The sequence below is a fragment of the Phalacrocorax aristotelis genome, chromosome 1, assembly GCF_949628215.1.
Source record: "Phalacrocorax aristotelis chromosome 1, bGulAri2.1, whole genome shotgun sequence".
Lineage (NCBI taxonomy): Eukaryota > Metazoa > Chordata > Aves > Suliformes > Phalacrocoracidae > Phalacrocorax > Phalacrocorax aristotelis.
The window spans coordinates 23,945,009-23,960,480 of NC_134276.1; the positions used below are offsets into that span (position 1 = coordinate 23,945,009).

At 41.1% G+C, this 15,472-nt stretch overlaps 1 protein-coding gene across 2 annotated transcripts in view; it reads left to right on the forward strand.

Annotated features, from left to right (window-relative positions):
- The window catches only part of MTUS2 (microtubule associated scaffold protein 2), a 343,082-nt gene that overhangs the window by 106,886 nt on the left and 220,724 nt on the right, over positions 1-15,472 (forward strand). Inside the window, exon 3 of one of the 2 annotated variants that reach the window (XM_075084318.1) lies at positions 11,281-13,871. In XM_075084318.1, the coding sequence (XP_074940419.1) occupies positions 11,580-13,871 (2,292 nt within the window). In that variant the 5' untranslated portion in view covers positions 11,281-11,579. Of the gene's footprint in view, positions 1-11,186; positions 13,872-15,472 lie in introns of those variants that run through there. The other variant, XM_075084325.1, reaches the window with a different exon arrangement.

A 15,472-nucleotide genomic window follows, 5' to 3' on the forward strand; every position in this document is an offset into this window, starting at 1 on the left:
TCTTTGGAGGTAATTTCTGTGCTTTGCCCAAAAGCCCAACTGCTCTTCAGTACATGCTGCAAAGCCTGAACCTCTTCCCAGCTTCAGAGGGAGGGAAGACAATTGTATGGTTGGGGTAAGTAGAGAGTGGGGCTACTGTAAGTTAAGGCATGATACTTGAAAGAAACATCCCTTTCTCCCTGAGCTGAGGGGGTGAGTGCTTGCTGGTTTTCATTCAGTTGATCTGTATCTGATACACACAAAAGATGCCTGGTGCACAACTGTGGGTGATAATCAACAATATAAAAAATAAATATGAGTTTAACGCTTTTAAATCCTGTCATTTTATTGTATATAATTTGCTGTTGAAAAATACAGTAGGGAAAAAATCCCCAAAGTTCACAATGGAAGTATTTCTTATTTTATTTATACATGTAAAGAGGCATGGTGATAGAGTGCACGGTAAATAGAAAGGTGACAGAGTGCTAAAGCTGAATCAATTTTCTGCTAATTTATGAAAATGGGGATGCAATCTTTTGACAGACACATTGCTGCAAATGTTTTTGAGCAATACATACACATTTTTCTAAACAGAACAAATGAAACTGTTTACAGAGCAATGGTTGCTGTGAAGCCCTTGTAGTACATTTTCAGGATCAGTAGCAGCAGGCAGGTAATGCATTAGTTGTGCTTGACCTTTCTTAATAACAAGATTTTGCGTTCTGCCTTCTGTGCTGTTAAATGAGAGCTTACTTGCCAGTTTACCTTTGGTGAGCCCCCAGCCACCACAGATGTGTGGTGTACGGTGGGCACCATGGCATTCCTGCTTCTGAAATTCTAGCTTTTCAGTCACTCAGAGGTGGCTTGAGTTGTATAATTATGTGTGTTTTTTCTGCTTTCCTAATAGCTGGATTTACACCTGGAAACCTACTTCATGTACTTTACAGAGCCTAGTAGGAAAGTATGACTGAATAAAACTAGACTGAGCTTTGTTCCCTTCGGTCGGCCATTGTAACTGATGTAACCGGGGTCCTCTACTCTAGAGCCCAGTCTGGATTTTACCACAGTTTTCATCTTGCCATTGTTTTTTAAGACAAGTTGACAATGTTTTTTCTGCCTTAGGTCTCAAGTCACAAGGAAAAATATTTTAGAAATGTAGATCAAATTATGGAAGATGGTTTTTACTGGAGTTAAAGCAAATGATCAGAATTTCTGACAACGCTTTACATTTGCTTTGGATTTTACTCATGGGTTGCCTCTGTGTATCTGCAGTAATGTTTCTGAAAGTTTGACTGCAGTAATATTTTTAAAAGTTTGAAAGCATTAAAGAACTGGTGGTGGCTCAAACTGAAATGTGCAAACCTAGCAATCTGAAATTAGGGTCCTAAATTCGTATTTAGGTATTCAGTTAAGAACTGACACATTTACCTGCCATTGAATTCAGGAGAATTCGGAAAATTATGTGTAAAGGAAGTTTGCCCTTGGCTACACTTGAAGTTAAACTGAGTTCAGCACCAGTTATAACTGCTTTATCAGCAGTGCGTAAATTTGCTGGAGTAGACAAAGCTTCTGAGTTTCTGGTTTTTGCTCAATAGGAAGCAAATTTATGAACTTTTTTCATGTTTGAGTGTTATAACTAAATATATTTTCTCTGTCTCCCAGATGTTTTTTGGAAGACAGGAAAGATTTAGCAGTCTTAGCAAAAAAAACAATGATCATTTTGGAAACGTTTCCCAAACCCCTTACTATGTCAAGATTTTGTGCTGTACAGAAATAAATTAAGCAGTGTTTTGGGGCCCAATGCATCCACTGTCCAGCTGTTGCAGATTTTATGATAAACTGCAGTGCATGTTTTTGGATAGAGAAGGTCAAAGTAAGTTGATGGCTGGACACTGCAGGGTGAAGGTGCTCAGAAAGAATGGGCAGGATCCCTTTGCTGCTCCCTCTCTTCTGACAGAGGAGAACAAACAGGAGCTAATAGTGCATCTCCTACCTTCGCTACTATCTCCTGTTAACATTAGCAGGATTTTGTGCTTTGCTGCGCCCAAGAGTGCCAGGCGGTGAAGCAGTGCACACATGGTGGCCCTGCTAGCTTCCACGTGCAAAAGGAAGAGTGCAGAGGGCTGTCCCTGTTCCTTGTGTTTGGGGGTAAGCCCTGGGGTAACAGGTCCATATGTAACTAGTGGGCTGAGGTATGGCAGCATGGACTTCACTGAATACCTCATTTTTCTTCTGCTGTTTGTTTCCACATGCTTGGGAGAAATCAGTTTTTGCCTTGACTATACTTTCCTCCAAGAAAACTTCTTTACTGCTTGCTTTCTTGCCATTTTGTTTGCTCTACGGTGCTTTGGGATGATCAGTGATAAACTTCTCTCCTGTGGCCCTTTGATTCAAGATTTTCTTGTGCTGCCTGTGTTTTGCTCATGGTTGTGGCATTATAAATCTATGTGGACTGGAGCTCTGGGCTGAGGTCTTGCCTTGCTTGATTTACCAGCTCTTACTACTTAAGCAGCCAGCATGCCCTCATCTAATAACGTCTCTCTTCACAGTGGCTTTCCTCGTGGTTCTGCTGTTTGTTTTTCTTTGAAGTCCTGAATAGAATAGCATTGTGCCTCAGAAAGGATGAGCTGTTCCTACACCTTTAACCAGGTGTACTTATCTGGAGTTAAATAAAACCAGACATTTGTTCAAGATAAGTTGCTGTGGTTATTAAATCAGCTTCCTGGTTGCCATTGCTAAGACGATCAGAAACTTCTGCCTTTTGAGGGGGGATCCAATTAATAGGATTGCTTATATCAAAGTATGTTGTCTTATGCAACAGTGAACATTTGAAAGCAAATGGAAATGTTGAAAAAGAAGTCTTGAAAAACAACTGTTAAGGCTTATGCCTTGTGGAGACTTGATTGATGTTAATAATTAAAATAATTTGTCAGTTTTGATAACGAGAATCTTTAATCCCAAATCCCGTAGTCCTTTGAAATTGCAGTAAGGAGGATTCTTTCCACATAATGTGCTTTGGGAATTCAGCCCTCACAGGTAATAAATTATTAGGGTAGCTCTTCAGATTTGTATTACAAAATGCTGTTTTGACCAACACCCCCCCACATTTACAAGTTTCTTATGAAAAGGAAATCATTTATATACATTATCTGGGAAGGATTTTGATCTGTTTGCACTGAAGACGTACCGATCCCTACAGCGTAACTGGAGGTAAATTAAGTAGCTGTACTGAGATTTCTGCTCTTTGTATCGCCATTGCCACTGCCATGGCAGGCAAAGTTGTGGGTCTGTTCTCCAGTGACACCAAACAGCTGCAGGTTGCTTTGGCCAACAGCAGTTGCATGTAGTTGTGGTTGTTTTCCATCTGCAGCAGAGCCTATGAGATAAAATGCTCCAGTGCCCAAAAGGGGTATTCAGCCAAAAGAAAGGCAGTGTAATCCCTTTGCTCGCCCTGCTGGGTTGATATCCTCCAATTGCAATACATAGGCAATGAAGGATATATATATATATATGGAGATATATATATACTTCTAACACTGCCAGGAGCTACAGTGATCTCCAGGTTTCATGCTGGCACCTGATTTTTCAGTCCTATTGCTTCAGGTCATGGAGAAAGATGCTGCCACCTCTCCTCCCCTGGGAAAACCAGGGGGCAACCTTGCTTTAGCACCTTTACCTTTGGCTGTGCATTTGATAGTAATGCACGTGGCTGTGATTTCCAGCAAACAGGGAGGTGTGCTGCTTCCCAGCAATCTCTTGGGGGTGTCATGTAAGGAAATCATATTACTGCAGCCTTGACCCTAAAGCTCCTGGGGAAAGACAGCAAAGAGTGCAAACGTGCAGGACCTAGAGGATGAGACCGTACTCTGGTTTGGGTGCCCTCTGGTTGATTCTGGTGGTGGGAAGGACCTTCTCAGCAGGCCTCCTCTGGCTACGTCTCCATCTTGTTCATCACAGGCTTGGTTTTCAGGATCTCAAGAGCCTGACGAGCAGCCATGTGGGTATGTGGCTCTCCTGGCACATTTGCTGTGTGTGATATCCTTCATGTGACATGGCAACTGGAAGTAAAGGGGAAACACTGACCCAAGGAAAATAGTGAAAAAAACACATTGCTGCATAGGCCTTGTGAAAGCAAGAACCAGAGGCCTCTACTGGGCTTGTTATCACCCCATTATTTGGGAAGAGAAAATTTGTGTAGAGGAAATAATATTTCTGTGTCACCTGACTTGCCATTTTAGAAACTTTTGGACATGTAAACATGAAGTAAATCTGATCTTGAAATATTCTTTGGAACTGTAAAGCGAAAAGCTTCAATTTAATGAATTTTGAAGTTGTGTGGCAAATGTTTAAAACAGAATAAATAGAATTTCAGTTGGAATGGACCTACAACCATCATCTGGTCCAATTGCCTGACCACTTCAGGGCTGACCAAAAGTTAAAGCAAATTATTAGAGGCATTGTCCAAAAGTCTCTTAAACACTGACAGGCTTGGGGCATCAACCACCTCTCTAGGAAGCCTGTTCCATGTTTGACCACCCTCTCAGTAAAGGAATGCTTCATAATGTCCAGTCTGAACCTTCCTGTTGAAAGCATGAAGTGAGAAGCCTCCAATCATTACTGTCAAAGGCTATCCTGGTCATGAGCTCCAAGTTCACAAACACCTGCAGCATCCAGGACAAGGGCTAAGCAAACACTCCAGCTCTGCTGCCCTCCGCAGAAGCAACAGAGATCCAAACAGGATGAGCATCTTTGACTGCATTACAGCATCAACAGATAAACTGCTGCAGAAACAGACCCTGAGAAGGAAATCTTGGCCCACAGGAAAGATGCTCCTATTGTCTGACCAATGCAGCAACGGAGGAAGGCAGATGAAATGGTATGATGAATATATTCATACGAGGTGAGGAACAGATGTGGTTATTACAGTTATTACGGAAAACTGGGATGAAGAGCAGCCTCCTGATATGTGCAGCTGTCCCAGGAAATGCCACTGGGGAGAACTGGTAAGCCAGCCACAGGCTAGCTGAGGACTTCTCTGGGAGAAGAGTTATCACCTAATTTAATGCCAGGGATGCACACTGCCAAGAAATGAGCCCCATGGATGGAAAAAAAAAATACAGTGCTGAAAGGAAAGGAGGCAGGAATATCTTCTTGAGAAGCCCAAATCTTTATGAAGAGCTTCTTCCAACTGAGATGGAAGCTGAAAGCTGATACTAGGACACTTAAAAAAAAGCCAGTAAACCACTTGGAGTGGGTAACATACAATGGGAATTAATTAAAAGTGGTGCAGAAGCGCTCACCCAGGCATGTGATAATTTTATTAATGTGATTTAGAAGGCTGAGAACTAAGATTTGGATACACTCCCCAGTGGCTTCTATTCATAGCGAAGCACACCCAGCTGTTTGGGGAAATTACAGCATAATCTCATCGTTGGCAGATCCTATGGAAATGCTGCTGTATTTCATGAGGAGGACAGTACTTCAGATAGACAACTTTCTGCCTGATGAGCAATTAAGACATAGGCAGAGAAGAGAAATGGTGGAGCAAATGTTAAGTTCTTATACACTAGAAATGATAGGAAGGCAGTTCTTATTCATCTGTAAAACTGAAATGATCTGAAAATATTAGAGGCTTTTGTAGAGTGTGATTCTGTAGCATTTCCAGAATTTTAGGGTTTTAATGGTTTTAATGCCTTTACAGTCAATACATTTTAATTGTTTCATTATTTGCATGATTACCTATTTTATATCTATATCTATTTATAAATATATAGATATAAAAATATCTATAGATATCTATAGATATCGATATAAAAACTGAATATAGAATAGCTAATGGTAAGCTAGTGGTAGAGGTTTCATATACCAAAGCAAAGTTTTTCAGTTACATTTCGTTTTTTATTCACCAGTAAACCAGGTTTTAGTTCATCCAAATTATTAATGAACTTCTGCTGTTTTATCAAATTAATTTAATCAAAATTATTCTGACCAAAACAGATTTTAAACATTTGCCTCAGCTTCAAAATTTGCTAAATTATGATTTTTCACTTTACAGTTCCAAAGAACATTTCAAGATCAGATTTACTTCATGTTCACATGTTCAAAAGTTTTTTAAATGGCAAGTCAGGTGACACAGAAAGATTATTTCCTCCCTGACCATTTGCAGGCTACTGGCTCTGCCCCAGATCTTTACAAACCCATTGCTTTTTTTAAGGTAGTAGCAAGAGGCATTGTTTCAGCAGCAGATGGTTAATAAGGTAATCAGGTGCTTCTCACACACTCTGTACTGAAAGAGCAATCAGCCCAAGCCATGCACAGTGTTAGCAGTGCAATCAGATGTTTGTAGCGTGTCTTGCTGTAAATATTCTGGTTTTAGACTTTCAGTACCGGGATGGGTAAGCGGCTGTGACAGCCTTAATTAGGAAATATTGATACAGGGGCCAAACTTCTCAACAGATTTCAGGTTTTATTTATCTCCACTTTTATTTTTTCATGTGTTTTGATAATTCCTTTGCATATCTCGTAATTATTACTGCTCTATTTTTGTAGCAAATTGAAAACAAAACAGAGAGCCAATAAAATGGTAATGCTTTACCATTTTTTGTTTTATTTGGTGCCTACTGAGCATAGCAATATTCCTATGCTGCTTGTTTAACCAAAAAAGCTGCTGTTACTATTTAGAAGCAGCCTGCTGCTTTCCCTTTCCAGCCAGCTATATTTTATGAACTTGAGCTTTGCTGCTACAGCTCATGCTGTGTGTTGTGGGGCAGAATTCACCCAGCTCAGCTTCACCTTCTCCTTGGTGTCTCCAGAGGGTGGGGTGGGACGGGCTGACTAAATGCAGCTTAGGAAGGAGCAGAGTGTAGGGGAGGAACCACAATAGCACAGAGGAAGAAACTCCTGTAGACTTCTTTCCGAGATCATCATTACATGAGATCAGGCTTAGAATACAGGCTCCTAAGAAATGAACATCTCAGAAGGAAACTGGTACTGCTGAAGTTAAACAAAAGTATTTAATTACATTTCTGGCTCCTAGAAGTTTTCTCCTCTGTGGGATTCATAGCTAACCATAGTCTGGTGGACACCATTTTATTCTACTGCCTAGCACGTTGGCATCACTTTGTAAGGTTTTTTTCACAAATGTAGTTATTACGTGCTGCCAAGAAGCTGTGACATGGAGAGCTATGACTTCATTTTCCACACTCAGCAATTCAGAAGGGACATTTTTACACTATACAGTATCAAGAAATGTTTACCCATATCAGGGTTTACATATACCAAGTTCAGACTTGCAGTCACATTTCTTGTCCAGGGTCCCCAGTGAGGTGCTGCCAAATGATGAGGTGTTGTCATTGCTGGGATTGAGTCTCCCCTTACCCCCTGCTCCTGTGCTAAAGAGGACATTTGAAGAGTTAGGAGGTTCACATCTCTGTCATCTCAAAGCATTCCTGCACAGCAGGGAGTGACTTTAGATGTCTGTATATCAGCCAACATCAGTCAAGAGAGGTGAGTATTAAAAAATAGAGGAAGAGCCAGCAGAACCCAGGCACAGCTGAGTCTTTTCATCTCACTGACTCCAAAGAGCATAGTGAAGTTGAGCCTGGACAGTGCCACATAAAATGAACTGTCCTGCACAAAATCCAAGCCAAAGCTTCTTAAATAGAAGCTATTTACAGAAGAATGATCAAATCTTCTAAGGTCCCAAATGTAACATAAAACTCCCAAATATGCGTATCACAGTATGTAAGTCTTTATCACATTGATTGAACCAAACCCAAAAGCTTGTATTCCTTAACAGGGAAAAGTGGATTAATAAGGTCTTAATTGACATAGATGCTTCATTATACTTTTATATTAATTTAGCAGGAGTCCTGTGCTGTCAGTATGTTCTGTAGCAGAATAGATTCTTGTATTATTTTCAAACACAGAATCATTATTCGATGTATTCATTGTAATGGGAACTGTAAAATATTACAAAGTCAAACAGGCAATATCCTGCAGAAGGAGAAAATATTTTTTGGCAATTGTATGGATGCTAATGTTAAGAATGTAATGGGCTCTTCAAGTCTGTGACAACCTTTATCTGTGACTGGGTGTCACCAGAAAAGATGAACTTGGAAGGCTGAGTGCGTAGGGCCCATCCTGAAAGGGGTTAGCATGAGAATACCACCTTTCTGAGGTGCCTCTCCCTTCTCACTTGCCCTGTCAGAAGGACAGCAGCAATACTAACACTGCCTGAGATTAATCTCTGCCCAGACAGTAATTTATTGTCCCTACTCCTAAAACCAATGTAATGACAAATACATTTGAAGTCTGTGTCTCTGGCCAGCATTGGCTGCTTTAAGAGGTTAATCTCAACTCAACTGGCGGTATACTGAGGTTGTACAGTGCTCTGTATTTGGGAGGGGACAGATCTTTCCTGACCTACATGTTGACCAATTTGTACCAGCAACATTAAACCAAATTATTTGGTCTGGTCTCTGAACCATGCCAGCATAGCCTGTCTCGCACACTGTGAGTGAAGATGCTTTGAATGAATACAGGTACTTCCACAATATTTTTTTCAAAACTGTCGTCATTTGCATTGCTACTAATCATTTGGGGGCAGTGTAAACGAGAGGAACCAACAACGTCTTAGCACCATATTCATAATCTTAAGTGCCTTAATTAACTTTGTTCTAAACCCATGTAAGAGATTTAGAGAAGAAAATAAGTGGCAAATTAATGTATTGCTCTACTTGTACATTTGAAATGAATCAGCCTGATATGATACTTAGGGTTTAACGTACATCATGATCATCATCATTTACTGATTTATTTATATATACTGCCATAGCACCCGGAGGTTCAGTGTCTCTGGGAGCACAAGGCAGGGAAGGAGCAACGGGTGGAACAGAGAAGCCATGAATGAAAGAGTGAAGTTGATCCTGGGAAAAAAAAGGGGTGGGGGAGGAAAGGTATTTTAGCTTTTTTGTCCTTCTTCCTCACCATCCAACTCTATTTTAACTGTCAATAATTTAAATTGATTTTCCCCAAGTGAAGTCTGTTTTATTTGTGATGGTACTTGCTAAGTGATCTTCTTGTCTTTATCTCCACCCATGAGCTTTTTCATCTTGTTTTCTTCCCTGTCCTGTGGAGAAGGGAGAATAAAAGAGTGACTAGGTGAGCGTCTGGCAGCATCCATGGGCAAGTCACCACAATCTGTTAAAGTTTTGAGCCATCGGGTGACACTTTTGGTTAGAGAGTGCAAGGTAGTGCAAGAAAGATGAGGATAAGGTTTCTCCATCTTTTTTCTCAGTTCCCCAAAGTTTCCTCACTGCAATTCCTATTCAATTCATAGAATCATACAATGGGTTTGGGTTGGAAGGGATTTTTAAAGATTATCTTCCACTAGATCAGGTTGCTCAAAGTCCCCCCCAGCCTGGCCTTGAACGCTTCCAGGGAGGGAGCACCCACAGCTTCTCTGGGCAACTTGTTCCAGTGTTTCACCACCCTCATCATAAAGAATGTCTTCCTTATATCTAGCCTAAATCTACCTATTTTTTTTGTTTAAAATCGTTACCCCTTGTCCTATCACTACAGGCCCTGGTAAAAACTCTTTGTCCATCTTCCTTATAAGAGCCCTTTAAGTACTGAAAGGCTGCAATAGGGTGTCCCCAGAGCTGCCTTTTCAGGCTGAACAATCCTCCCAACTCTCTCAGCTTCTCTCCATCGGAGAGGTGTTCCAGGCCTCTGATAATTTTTGTGGCCCTCGCTTTCAGTACTCCATTTGCCAACTGAGGGAGAAACATGAGCTGAATGAGCTCTCTTTGGAGCCCATCAATGCCCCTTCCTAGCTAACTAAACAGAAAACAGAAGGTGTATTTTGCCCAGTGAAGGGCATTTAGAGTATGGCTTTCAGGTTGAATATGTAAATTCTGGTATTGTCAATTTTTGGGGGAAAAGAAAGAACAAGAAATGAACCAAAAATCTCCATAATGCATATATTTAATTTAATAAGTATTTAATTCTTTTTTCTCTGGGAATAAGGACAGAACACAGAAGCAGTTTAAAAGTCTTGCTTTACAATGGTTTGCGAATGAGACTTATAATAACAAAATTCTGTGGTGCTGAAGTGAAATTCTTAATACTGTGTTCTGTTTCATGAATTAATTTAATTAGTTATTGTTTGCTGAAGAGCTGGAACTATGCCAGGAGCTTCAATCCAGACTCAACCAACGTGTGTGCACCATATAAAGAAACTGGATTGAGCTCAGAGCCAGATGTTGTGAGCAGAGCTGAACTGAATGCAAAGGCTGGGAGGACACGCTCATAGCAGGTGTTAGAAACATGGGCCCAGACTTGCACCTAGATGCTGTAGACAGAACAGTAGACTTAATCAGCACTTCTAATTAGTGCCCCTGTGAGCCCCTAATTAGAAACCTAGCAGAGCTGGGAGCATTGCAGGTGCTTTGAATTTTACCTTCTGGGATCTGTGGAGCATGTTCCAATTTCCAGTCTCCATATTTCTTTATGATGAAGGATATGAATATAACAGGGCACAAGAAATATCGCAGAGAGTGAATTTAGGCATGGCATAGACAGAAATTTGCCCTTCATCTTGTTGGAGATGATAGAGGACAAAATCTGGGCTCCTACAGCCACAAATGGGAGGGAGCCAAAAGGAGCTGTACCATATTGGGACTGGTGTATAATCCTCTATATTTGAACATACACATATACAACTGTCCCAGAAAAGCATGGTTTTCCTTTGTAGGCCTCCAGCCACAGTTTTTGCTTTCTTGGCATATATAGATCTGGCTAAGAAATGTCAAAGGGGATGGGGTGTCAGCACAAGTACAGCAGCGATTTGTACAAGGAAAGGAGAGAAACTCATAAATGTCCCCTAATGGAGCTGGAATTTTGTCTATACAACAGTGCTTTAAATGCTTCAGTAGCCACCCTTGGTGTAATAAAGACATTGTTATAGAAATACAAAAGTATTTAGTCCCTCAATATGGGATCCCGTCCTCACCAACTATTTATGCCTATTTCCAGTTGTAAATCTATGTGGCTTAAAAACAGTAGCAACCACTATTCTAACCAGGACAGTTTTAACTGTGTAACTCCTCAAGTCAGAGATCTGTGCTACTCTAAGAATCCTTGCTAGCAGCAAAGCTGTGATCGAAACAGCATCTAAAGGGTTTGCAAGCACTCTATCCTGGGAATGTACCTGGGAGTCCTGTTGATTTTAACTTTGGTTTAGTTAGCATGATTCCTGAGATCAGTGTAATGTTGTCTGTTTTTTTTTTTTTCTCATAGGTTGGCTGGATTAACTGGTTCTCATTCAGAGGAAACTTAACAGATCTATTTTGCTATCGCTGAACTTCTCTACTGCATGTCATAAAGATTTCCTAGGTCCAGAGGCTGCATGAAAGACAACTGAGCAGCATAAAAATGTGACTCTGACAGAGACTCCAAGCTTTCCGACGAGGAATGTTCTACTGCTCAGTTTATAATTTAAATGTACAACTGAAGCATGCATAATAGCTAATCTGACAAGGAAAAAAAGCTCCTCATTAATCAGGACTGCCAAAAAAGCAGTCACCTGAAGCTTCAAAATGAGTTCTCCGTTAATGCCGAACAAGTCATGTTATGCCCAGCTTCAGGACAACTGCAGTGAAATAAAAAATAATAATGAAAGGTTAGTGAGTACGGGAGATACCAATGCCAACCCAATTGTGACAAAAGTTAGAACTACTGAAGGGGATGTTAAGAAATGTGCTTTGACAGATGAGAGTGGGAATATACACTCTGGAGGATCAGAGAAAGTTACACATCTGAACACAGAGCAGAATAAACATCTGACCTTCAAAGACTCTCGGACCTGTCATACCAGTGTACAGGAAAATAAGCTGCCCTCTACCACAAGCAGGGAAATGGGGAAAGATTGTAGGACCAGCGAAGCTAAGAATATATCAAGGCATATCAGGATTAGCCGAGGACAAAGTCTGTCCAATTTAAAAAGCAGCACAAATGATGCCAACTTGGAGGTTATTTCCAAAGGTGATGTTGACTTCACCCAGAACTTTTCTAAGGGTAAAATGCCCAGAACTGTGGAGATGGAAAGAATAAAAAGGCTTTCTTTGGGAAGACCAAGTAAATTATCTCCTCAGTCTGAAACATTTGCAAAAGACTGTGTTGGCCGTGTGTCATGTAAACGTCTGCTTTCAGCATCATTGGACTCCATTGACAGGTCACACCATTTGATAGGAAATACAGAGAAATCACAAAAGACATCCACAGATCATTTTCTTGGGATGGTGTTTCATCCACTTGACAATACCTCAGAGGAAAATATTGTGTTTTATTCCAAACCATCTACCTCAGGGAACAAGAAAATAATTAAACCAGAAAATGTACCAAATGTTAATGTTGAAAGCACACTGCATACTTCTCATTCTCAACATTCAGCTGTTAAGCCCAATGGGATTGCTAGTAAATCAGAAGCACAATTAGGTCAGGGTGATAAAAGTAAAAAACTGGAGCTTAAGACTGCACCATCTCTACAATCTAAAAATACATGTCAACAGAAGATTGAGAGGATTATGCTGGTGGAGTTCCTAGGATGTCAAGAAAATGAAAATACAGCAATGCAGGAGCAGAAAGGCTCTGGGTCTGATGCATCAAAATTTCAAGCACCCTATTTTCAAGACACCTATAATAAAGTAGAAGATCCATTGTCAAGCCAGGTGGTAACCTATCCTGATGAGAAATTGCTAAGTGATAACGTCACCATTGGTGGGGAAAGGAGAGGAAGCAATGACAGTGACAGCGGGGCAACTAGCCAGGTTGGTGAGGAATATTTTACTGGCAAAGAAGTGGAAACAATATTTCCACTCAGCTGTGATAGGAAATCCAGTGGTAAAGCGACACCCAGAAAAAAAGAGAATTTACATGATGTTGATGCAGGTTGCGCTGAAACAGTTGGTGAAGACATATCTCTTACATATAACATTAATCCACCTGACAGCAAACCCTTGAAAGTTAATGAGAACAAAGTGATGCTAGTCAAAGGAAACACTGAGGATGCTGCCATGCCTGCTTCTGATCTCTCAGATCAGCATGGAACATGCAGTGCAGAGACAGTGTCAAACCAACAACCTGACAACCACGACAGTGATTTGGAAACCTTGAGCTTTTCAGTTCCAAGTAAAAAGACAGATAATGCACAGAAACATCCTCCAGAGGAAGCACCAGAGAGCTGTAACATTTCGGCAAAGGCTGATGCCTTTTTATGTGTCCCAGCTCCCGTGCGGCCAGTGGCAATGCTGGATGTTAATAGTCAGCCCACATTATCAAACAGTAATTTGAAGGACCTTTATGCACTTCATGTTGACAAGCTGTCACCCTCCTCAGTCCTACCTCCCATTGACAGTACGCAGTTATTAAACATATCCCCTAAAGTGCCTATCAAGACTGCTTGCAGCAGTGCCATCCCAAAACCTATCCTGGTCCACTCCAAGGGCTCTCTCACAGATAAGGTGGATGTGGACAGTGACTGCAGTGAAAAGCTGGAAGAAAGCATTGAAATAAAACCTGCCATACCCAGGCCCAAACCTGTGAGACCTAAAATCATCACATACATTAGGAGAAACCCTCGTTCGATAGAGCAGCTTGACCCTTCGTTTGCGCCAGCAGGGCTGCCCTTCGGTAGCCCTGCATGTGGCATGCCCATCTCTACAGAGCAGAAGGAATCCAAAGGAGGGGAGGTGAAGCCCCCCAGCATCCTGTATGACAAATTTAAACCTGACCTCCAGAAGCCAAGACTCTTCAGTTCTAGTCTGGTGGTGTCAGGAATTAGGCCTCCGGGACATCACTTCGGTCCAATGAGCGAGAAGTTTCTGCAGGAGGTAAGGAGGCAGCTTTGACAGCCTCTTTTGTATACCATGTGGTGATCATTTGCTTCCCTGTTGCTGCCAGAAGTTAGTTCTCCAACCTCAGATAAGAAATAAATCCTGAATCAAGGCAATGTGTGATCATTAAAAATAAACTTAACAATTTCCGGCACTGACCCTGTTGCAGTGTCTGATCTGTGACTGGGAGTTGTCACTGTGTTCCTCCAGTTTTTCCCAGCAAACCAGTCACTTGCTAGTAGTATAAATAGGGATGTTTAGAAAGGAAAAGACAATGCTATTTGAATTTATCCATCAATAGAATGTCTTTCTTTTCCCCCAAAGAATAGCTTTGGGAAATGAGTGTAATTTGCCTACAGAAACTTTTCTCCCTTAATGGGAAAGTTGGCAGGTTTTTGCAGACAGAGCACTAGAGGTCTAAACTAATTCCCTTCTGTTTAGCTCTACTGAAACCCAGGGACTATCAGAGCTCTTGTTAGATTATATATACCATGCAGGAAAAGATTTACTTTTGACTCATTTTATAGCCATGTTTTATATTGACCTACATCTTAAAGTAAAAAATCTCCTTTCCCTGGAAAGTCTTCCTGAGCAGCCAAAAGGTGATGGAAGTCCCTCTGGCCCATTCTGGCTCCTACTCTCTCATTATGTTTCCACCTTGATAATTTGGGGAGGAGTCTTTGGTTCCCTGAAATCCCTGCTGGGAGGTGAGCAGAGTGGAGGAAGGTTGACCTTGCTTGGAAGGTGGAGGAAGGACAGGGAAGAGGTAGCTACATTCAGGTCTGTGATGTGCCCTTGCATCCACTGCTTGGACCTGTGGTAGCTCAACAACCAAACTTTTTATGTAAGTAATGAAGATCATACAAGTATATTTCATTTGAACCAGTGTTTTTAGGTTGTTTTTTTTCCTGTGTGTCTTGCAGTGTTATTGAGGCCATTTTAATGCCTGCCTCATTCTACATACAGTATTTATCCAAGGAACAGGATTGAAATAACAAATTTGGTGACAGTATTAAGAATCAAAAGACAGCAAATACCCAAGTTAAGATACCGTGTGAGTGTAAATTGGCCCTTTTGTCATGTTAAGAGGCAACCTACTGAAGTGATCAAGGATTATACGTTATCTGTTATATGCTCTATTCATAGAGCACCATCTCATCTTGAGCACAAAAACACACAAAAACGTACACAAAAGACAGTGTTCATTGCCCTTTCCCCTCTAACTTCAATTTCTATCTGTGTCCCTTATATTTTGCGCCCAGGAGGAATTATTAAAGTCATTGTAAGCATGTCTATGACAGCCATTATAAGTATATCTTCACAATTACATTGTAAGGTGAGGGAAAATAGAAATTTACCATTTAATGTATGGCTCTGGAAATTAAAGCCAAAATAACCCAGACTGCAGCTATTTGACTGTTTATAGGGTGACATGACCCTCTGAAGACCATAGGTGTCTATGGCCCATACAGCTGGGGTTCAGATAATCAGGCAGGAATAGCAGACAGATCTGGGAGCAAAGGACCAACTTCTGTGCACCGTTGAGGACTGTTCCTAGCATGAGAAGGCCTTAGATTGTGGCAAGTCTGCAGCATGAT